Source organism: Lactuca saligna, chromosome 3, assembly GCF_052625555.1.
Source record: "Lactuca saligna cultivar CGN05327 chromosome 3, ASM5262555v1, whole genome shotgun sequence".
NCBI classification, from domain to species: domain Eukaryota; kingdom Viridiplantae; phylum Streptophyta; class Magnoliopsida; order Asterales; family Asteraceae; genus Lactuca; species Lactuca saligna.
This window is the reverse complement of record NC_136419.1, coordinates 191,660,943-191,669,916: the sequence shown is the minus strand read 5'-3', so window position 1 is coordinate 191,669,916 and position 8,974 is coordinate 191,660,943. Positions and strand designations below refer to the sequence as shown.

The 8,974-nt window shown below is 36.4% G+C and overlaps 1 protein-coding gene and 1 long non-coding RNA gene across 2 annotated transcripts; one reads left to right on the top strand and one right to left on the bottom strand.

The window, feature by feature from the left end:
* Positions 1–3,002: 3,002 nt before the first annotated feature.
* Positions 3,003–4,333, bottom strand: LOC145037670 (1-aminocyclopropane-1-carboxylate oxidase homolog 1-like). Its single transcript, XM_078986368.1, has 2 exons — positions 3,431–4,333; positions 3,003–3,365 (listed from the first exon to the last, which is right to left on the bottom strand). Exons 1-2 carry the CDS (start codon positions 4,250–4,252, stop codon positions 3,114–3,116), a joined length of 1,074 nt encoding a protein of 357 aa, XP_078842494.1. The 5' UTR covers positions 4,253–4,333; the 3' UTR covers positions 3,003–3,113.
* On the top strand, positions 4,316–5,105 carry LOC145037671 (uncharacterized). The gene is made up of 2 exons (XR_013678945.1): positions 4,316–4,618; positions 4,727–5,105. It is a non-coding gene; the product is annotated as an uncharacterized LOC145037671 (long non-coding RNA).
* The last annotated feature ends 3,869 nt before the right edge of the window (positions 5,106–8,974 follow it).

Genomic DNA, 8,974 nt, shown 5'->3' with positions numbered 1-8,974 from the left:
GTAATAATTTTTGTATACTTAATAAGGAAGTTGCTGACATGGTGCACATTTGATGAGCATTGTTATGCTCATAAATGTAGTCCATAATAAAAAAACAAGAGGAAACAAAAATAAAAAATTTAGAGAACGCGTTTAGTTAAACTTATTCATTTTTCATTTTCAGTTTTAGAAAATTAGAAAATGTGTTTAGATGTCTATTTTTCTATCGGTTTTCATTTTTAAAAAACGGTAGTGGTAGTAGGGTGTGGGTGGGGGCGGTGACGGTAGCGGGTCGGCGGCGGTGGTGGTGATGACAGGCGATGGTGGTGGCGGCATCAATTTTATCAGTGGTGGTGATGGTGGTGGTGCTAGTGACGGGTTAGTGGTGGTGGTGGTGATGGTAGGTCGGTGATTGTTGTGGTGGTGTTGGGTGGGTGGGGGTGCGAGTGTGTGTTTGTGTGTGTATGTGTGTTTGTGGGGGTAGGTGTAGGTTTGTGTGTGTGTGGGTGTGTGTCTGTGAGGGTGGGGGTAGGTGTGTGTGTGTGGGTATGTATGTGTGTGTGCGGGTGTGTGTATGGGTGGGTTTGTATGTGTGTGTGTGTGTTTGTGGGTTGGTGTGTGTGTGTGTGTTTGTGGGTGGGTGTGGGTGTGTATGTATGTGTATGTGTGTGTGTGTTTGTGGGTGGGTGTGTGGGTGGGTGGGTATGTATGTGTAAGTGTGTGTGTTTGTAGATGGGTGTGTGTGTGTAGGTTGGTGTGTGCGTGTGTATGTTGGTGTGTGTGTGTGGGTGGGTATGTATGTGTGTGTGTTTGTGGGTGTGTGTGTGGATGAGTATGTATGTGTGTGTGTGCGGGTGTGTGTGTGTGTGGGTGGGTGGGTATGTATGTGTGTGTGTGTGGGTTGGTGTGTGTGTGTATGTGTGAGTGGGTATGTATGTGTGTGTGTTTGTGGGTTGGTGTGTGTGTGTGCGGGTGTGTGTGTGGGGGTGGGTATGTATGTGTGTGTGGGTGAGGGGTGTTAAGGTGGGGGTAGGTAAAAGTGGATGAGGTGAAGTGAGTGTGTGTTTATAGAAAAATTTTGGAATTAGAAAAATATGGAAAACAATGATTATCAGTTTTCCAAAATTTTTCAACTTCTTTGTAATTTTAGAAAACGGTTTTCCGTGAAAAATTTAGAAAAATAGACAAACTAAACGTGTTTTCAAAATTCTCATTTTTCTTGGAAAAATTTTCCTGAAAACGACTCATTTTTCCGCAACTAAACGCACCCTAAGGTTGCGTTTAGTTACGGAAAAACAATTTTCATTTTCCGTTTTTTGTTTTCCCTTTTTGATTTTCATTTTCCGTTTTCATTTTTCATTGAAAATTTTTGAAAACGTGTTTAGTTAAACTTATTCATTTTTCATTTTCAGTTTTAGAAAATTAGAAAACGTGTTTAGATGTGTATTTTTCTATCGGTTTTCATTTTTAGAAAACGGTAGCGGTGGTAGGGTGTGGGTGGGGGCGGTGATGGTAGCGGATCGGCGGCGGCGGTGGTGATGACAGGCGATGGTGGTGGCGGCGGCAATTGTGTCAGTGGTGGTGATGGTGGCGGCAACGGTGGTGGTGGTGCTAGTGACGGGTTAGTAGTGGTGGTAGTGGTGATGGTAGGTCGGTGATTGTCGTGGTGGTGTTGGGTGGGTGGGGGTGCGAGTGTGTGTTTGTGGGGGTAGGTGTAGGTGTGTGTGTGTGTGTGTGGGGGGGGGGGGGGGGGTTGGGGGGTTGGTGGGTGTGTGTGTGTGTGGGTGGGTGGGTATGTATGTGTGTATGTTTGTGGGTGGGTTTGTGTGTGTATGTGTGTGGGTTGGTGTGTGTGTGTGGGTGGGTATGTATGTGTGTGTTTGTGGGTGTGTGTGTGTGTGTGCGGGTCGGTGTGTGTGTGGGTATGTATGTGTGTGTGTGTGTGGGGGGGGGGGGGGGGGGTATGTATGTGTATGTGTGTGGGTTGGTGTGTGTGTGTGTTTGTGTGTGGGTCGGTGTGTGTGTGGGTATGTATGGGTATGTATGTATGTATGTATGTGTGTGTGTGTGTTTGTGGGTGGGTAGGTATGTATGTGTGTATGGGTGGGTTGGTGTGTGTGTGTGTGTATGTGAGTGGGTATGTATGTGTGTGTGTGTGTGTTTGTGGGTTGGTGTGTGTGTGTACGGGTGTATGGGTGTGTGTGTGTGTGTGGGTGGGGGTAGGTAGAGGTGGATAGGGTGGAGTGGGTGTGTGTTTATAAAAAAAATTTGGAATTAGAAAAATGTGGAAAACAATGATTATCAGTTTTCCAAAATTTTACAACTTCTTTGTAATTTTAGAAAACGGAAAATTTTCATTTTCCGTGAAAAATTTAGAAAAATAGACGAACTAAACGCGTTTTCAAAATTCTCATTTTTTTTGGAAAATTTTTCCGGAAAACAGCCCATTTTTCCGCAACTAAACGCAACCTAAGCATCTCAAAAGAATTGCTAGTTCACCTTAGACAACTAAAATGTAAAGAGTAAAAAGATTCAGTTTGTGTACATGATGCAATGCATTAACATAGTGTCTTTGAAGTATGCACATTAGCTTTAGTTTACTGTTTTAACATATATCTTTGTTAATTAAAAAGTAAAAGTGTTAAACATGTAAAAGCTTATTAGATTATAGGTTTAAAACGGGAATAACTCGGGTTAACATATTAAATGTGATGATATAAGACCCCTCAAAAACGTGATATGATTGATATGAATTAGTTTGAACAATTTACTATGACGTGTATTAGTTACAAAAATATTAATTTTAGTTCCATATTATTATGATGTGCAACAGGTAATGCATTCGATAAATACATAAAAAAATAAATTAATTTTTGTTAAGAGTTTTTGCTGAAATGATAAATAGGAACCAAAAGATATTCCACTTTACATCTTTAATGAATCAAGATCTAGGTTTTTGTTTTTTGTGGAATTTTCAGTACTTTTGATTTGATGGTTTATTAAGCAAAAAGTAAAATGGGATATAAAAAAAATAAAATGATAGTTCGTTAATAAATAATAAGTAAAGTAATAACCCTTTTTCATTTTATAGAAAACGACAGTGAGTTTTGATAAATGTGTAAGCGTGATAAAACCTAAATCCTCCAATGAAGCAGCTGAGGAACACCATCAAGGGCCTTGGAGATGGAATGTTGCCCGTATTCATGGTAGGTGGTTTCTCTGTACCTCGGTGGGTTCTCATCGGAAACCAGCTCCGGCAATGGTCCCACCACCTTCTCCGACGGCGCTAAGGAGGTTCCGAAGAAACACGCCACCGACACTCTCGGCCCTTTCACATTTGCCACTACTCTATGCTCCACACTCCTCAATTTGTCATTCGATAAAATCTGGAGAAACCCTAGAAACGTTACACTCCGATTTTGGTTTTTCAGAGTAAAAAATTTAAACTTGCCTGTAATAGATCACCGATGTTGATCACAAGCGCACCAGGTGTTGGAGGAACATCAATCCATTGATTTTGATGGAGGATTTGGAGTCCTCCGATTTCATCTTGTAGAAGCACTGCTAGAAATCCATTATCCGTGTGTTTTGCTGTACCCATGGTTAGATCTGGTTGTGGACAAGCAGGATAATAATGGCCGGCGATTAAAATCCCTTTGTCAAAATCCAGATCTCCGAAGTGATTATCGTTCAACCCCAAGGCTTCTGAGATCAATCGGAATAGTAAGCTGCCTAATTTCAGCACATGATTCGAGTACTCGATTTGTATGTCCCTGCAAACCTCCGGCAATTCCTCAGGCGGCGGAGTTGACGGACCCATAAATGAAGAGAATGTGTCTCTCCAGTTCGCGGCGGGGGAACTGTAAAGATCGAAGTTGCTATTATACACGACGCTTCTCGAAAAATCTCTCGAGTATAACCGTTTTTTCACCTCCAGATCTTGCTCGTGAAATCTACCAACTCCTTGAAGCATCTCGTCCATAACAGTCACAGGGATCCCATGATTCACCACTTGAAAGAAACCTAGATTCTCCGATGCTGCAAGGATCACCTCCACCGTCGATGCTCTATCGGTTGATCCAAGGTCAACGACTGGAATCTCGAAAGTTGTGGAGGTTTTGGGGAAGGTTTCCGGTGGGTGGATGAAGATGCGAGGGATTTGGCGGATTCCGGCATCGACGAGGCCTTTAACACCAGTTTTTGTTTGGTCGAAAGCTTTGAGTTCCGTTAGTCGATCGTAGCCTGAGACGTCCGAGGCAGTGGCGGCAGCCATTTTTTGTGAAAATGATAGGCCTTGTGTGATACTTCAGTTTGAGAGCATGTGGTACATTATACGCCTTTCAATATCTTCTTAGCAAATATGGAAAGGCTTCCAACTCATTATTTATTAATATTATAATATAATATTTACTACACAACTAGATATTTTACATACGTAAATACTAATATTAAATGGAACAAAGTTACTATATAACTAGGAAAGAATCACCATTATGTGGGGTAAATTGACAAAACGGAAACATTTTATTGAGTTATATAGTATTTGAGTTTTGACTACTGTACTGCATCAAATTCAACCCAAATAGTTGACGCTTTTTCAGTTTTCTCCGTGGGATCGCAACTGCTTCATCTTCAGTTGGTTAGTTCACACACAAATTGCAATTCCGATAAAAGCAATGAAAGTACATTGTTATTTACTACATGTTTCCATAGTTTGTGATATTGGTCCTCTGATGTAACTTTGTAGTTAGGGACGGACGTAGAAATACACCGTAGGTGTTGCCGCGGTTGAAGAGGTGTTGCCGGTGCATGAAAAACAGGCAAAAAAAAAAAAAAAAAAAAAAAAAACGAAATTTTTTCCATTGCGTACGGGAAAATTAGGTGTTGCCGGTGTCACACCGGAGTACCAAGTAAAACCGTCACTGTTTGTAGTCTTCGTTGGGGGTTGGAGTCACAACATCATATTGTTGAAGTGCAATGACTTTGTTACTCTTACTTACAATCCACATGTCATCACCAATTGTATCGAGCATCGCCTGATATTAACATAAAAGATGTTATTGTAAACATTTGATGTTGTCATATATTCATGAATGATTAAATGGAAGTTAGCGTTTTTATGAGAAGTTCAACATTAGTTCATATGCTCAAGTCAAAACCCAATATAACAAAGATATTTTGGTAATTTTTGTGATAAATCCTTTAATTGTTACATATTGTAGGGAAATGAGAAAAGCATTAGAGGAGCATGAAACAGATTTTTGGCATACCGGGTGCAAAGCAAGTGCATGAAACTGTACAAGTGTTATAACCAATTTTAAATATAAGCTTTAGTCACTCGATCAAATATTTAATCATGTAGTAAGTAACAAAAAATGGTATATATTAATGTATATTACTATATTTAATATACTGATGTTCATGAACTACAAAGCTCTGCTCCATTGGCAGGTGAATGCACCAAAGCATCAACACTACCAAAATCATTTTTTAGTTACTCAGCAACTTTCTGAATTAAGAAAAAAAAAGCTATTAATAATTGCAAACAACAAAATAAAATGCAAAAAAATAACAATAGAGTTAGTATCCACATGTAGAATCCAATTAGTTGCACCCCACGAAAGGTTCATTTGCTTTTTTATATATATATATATATATATATATATATATATATATATATATATATATATATATATATATATATATATATATATATATATATATATATATATATTTTGTCATTTATACATTTCTCGAATGTTTATATTCTAAAAGCATGTTAGGAACAACATGATTTTTTCCTCGGGATCTCTTATCTCGAGTGAATTCCACCATGCTTTTCCGTCATAATTTTATAATAATCATATGGATAAAATAATAACTCATTAGAAAAATTCACAAATATATTATGACATGTATATTTTTTAATAAACTTATATTGTTTACTGAAATCAGTTTGCTTAATTTTGTTTTGCTTTATAGTAAATTATTAACAGATGAACAAAAGGGCATAATCGTCCACTCGTGTTCTGTAACATCTGGTCTAGGCTTCGTGATCCTTAAGGAATATATGCTTCATAGATTGGATTTGCAAATGCATTTCCTCATATTTATTATTATTATTATTATTATTATTATTATTATTATTATTATTATTATTATTTTTGGAGGGGGGTGAGGATGTACCCTGGAAATATAAACACCAAGACTTTGAGTGAACACCAAAACATTTTAAGCATATGAACAGTTCGATATTGGCTGACTTGAAATTCAAACCGAAAAGTTTTTATTTGAGCATCTCATTTTGATTTTTTTTTAATACAACACTGTATTCTTAAATGGATGACATCTAATCATTGATAAATTCATGTTATGACAACCTTTTGTGTTTTTGAGTTAAAGTAAAGGAAATGAATGTTTGAAGTTTTACCATTTTGCTTTTTACTGAGTAAATATTTGAAATTTTTTTTTTTTTTTTTAATTCAAGCTAATTTTCAAGGAATACCTTAATCATAATGAACTATAGAATAAAAACACCTTATTAAAAACACTGATTGGTAAAGCAATCAGGAATGAATACCTTAATTGGCTCAGACATTTAATCGAACATCTTATAGTATGTTTCTCATCTAAAAGTAGTAACCTTTTTGAGCTTTTCTAGTTCGCAAACCTGTAGTCAGCGTCTCCAAGTAACCCATTCAAATCCTCATGCCGACGTATTCCTAACAACCATAACTACATAAACTCTACAAAGTGCAAGAACCCGTGAAGTTTCAGTCCCCATGCCACTTGAGGCTCTTGAAATAGCGCCATGGAACAATCACAATAAAAAAAAATTCACTTACTACTTTCATGGAACATATGGAAGAAAAATTGTAATAGAACCTCAACTGATGGTGTTCGTTGAGCTATTTGAGATGTGGGAAGGAGAAATCAACAACGAACAAACATAAAATAAAAAAACATTACCTTACTCCACTTTGGAAGAAGCATATGGTAGTGTAACGGATGCCCCATTGAATGAAGGTCCATGAGTAACAGTCGTTGAAAATGTTCCGAAAGTGTAAAGCCTATTTGTAATCATCTAATCCAAAATCAAGCACAAATCGAAGAGAGTGATAAAGCGCATCAGATAGCAAAATCAAAGGGTAACGACCGTTCGTTCACCGGAGTGTCGTGCTTCGTTCACCATCAGTTATCATTGAAACCATGATTGGAAGAAGGTGTCAGAGTGGCGATTTGGTGGAGCAGTGATGATGGCGGATTAAATTAGGTGATATTTGTTTTTTGAAAAAAAACCTCTTCAAACCTCTTATTGCTGCGCGGTGCAGCACACGCGCACGCGCAACACTTTTTATCTCGCAGCTGTTTGTTTTTTAGAAGTCTTCTGAGTCAAAAACGTCTGCGCGTGCTCTGTTTGGCGCAGCACTTGTACTGCCTCTTCCAACCTCTTCTTCTTCTTTTTTTATTGCTGGAATTTTGATTATATGTTATTAAAGTTTTATTTCACATTTTTTTTTCGTTTTTTTTCGTTTATTCTTATTGAAGTTATTTTTCATTTTTTTATATTCAATAATGATAATTTCTTGATGAAATATCATTATTTTTTACTAAAATATCTTTATTTTTTTTGTTGAAATATCATTCTTTTTTACTAAATATCATTAATTTTTACCGAAATGTTATACATTATTAAAGTTTACGTATTAAAAAGCTATTTTTGGTTTATAAAATTAGTTTATTTTAATTTTGTAATATCTGCAGCAGTATGCAGATGTTAAAAAAACAAACACGCTTCTTATTATAGTCTGCAGCCGTTTGGTCCACCTCTTCTACTGCAGAGGGTTGCAGAGGTGGTCCGCAGACTTCTTGAATTTTTGCTTCAGAAAATCAAATAGCACCTTAATGTCGATGGTGCAGAAGAGAACAAGGAAAGCACGGAGAAAATGGAAAATTCGCTAAGAGAAAAATTAGGGTGTGTTTGGTTGTGGAAAATTTTCCAATTTTCTAGGAAAATTTTCCAATTTTCTAGGAAAATTTTCCAAGGAAAACGGAAATTTTGAAAACGCGTTTGGTTCGTTCAGTTTTCTAAGAAAATGAAAATTTTTAGTTTTCCAAATTGTATGTAATTAGAAAAGTTATTTTTACAGTTTTCCAAAGTTTTCCAAATTTCTAAGATGGAAAATGAAAACTCCACCCATTCCAACCAAATGCGTTTTCATTGAAAATTGAAGATGAAAACTCAACCCTATTTTCTGAAAACATTTTCATAGAAAATGAAAACAGTTTTCCACAACCAAACGCACCCTTAGTCTTTCATATGAGATAGATAGAGGAGAGATAGATGGTGCAGCGGTGGGAAGCATAGAGAAGAATCTGGAAAAGGGTTATAGAAGGAAGGGGAAGAGATGAGTATCGGGAAAGAAAACCCACCGATTGAAAAAGAAAAAAAGAAAAAGAAAATTGATGTTGGTCCAATCCAGTGAAGTAAAGTTCACAAAGCTATCTCAAAATTATATATATATATATATATATATATATATATATATATATATATATATATATATATATATATATATACACACAGCACACTATATCTAAATATAAATTACATTCAAGGTTTTAACTATTTTAAATGCTTAATATTTAGAGTCGATAATACACACAATGCCCGTGTTTCTGGGCTTACCATTTTTAGCAATGTAATAGTCTAGGTTAACTTTTGTAACCCAATTTGAAATAATAAGAATTTATTATTTGCGAATTATGTGTTTTATATTTATCTGTTTAATTATGTGATTTGATTTAATCAAGAATAAAAATAAGCGCAAAAATAAAATGTTATATAAATTCGATGCACGAAGATGTAGTGGTTGAAACAAGGTTTCCGAAAATATAAAGAATGCTGAAATCCGAGTTATAATGAAGAAGTTATGATATGTCGAAGTTTCGCAACAAAACCGGTGTGGCACAGCGTGATGTAAATAGTGAATTT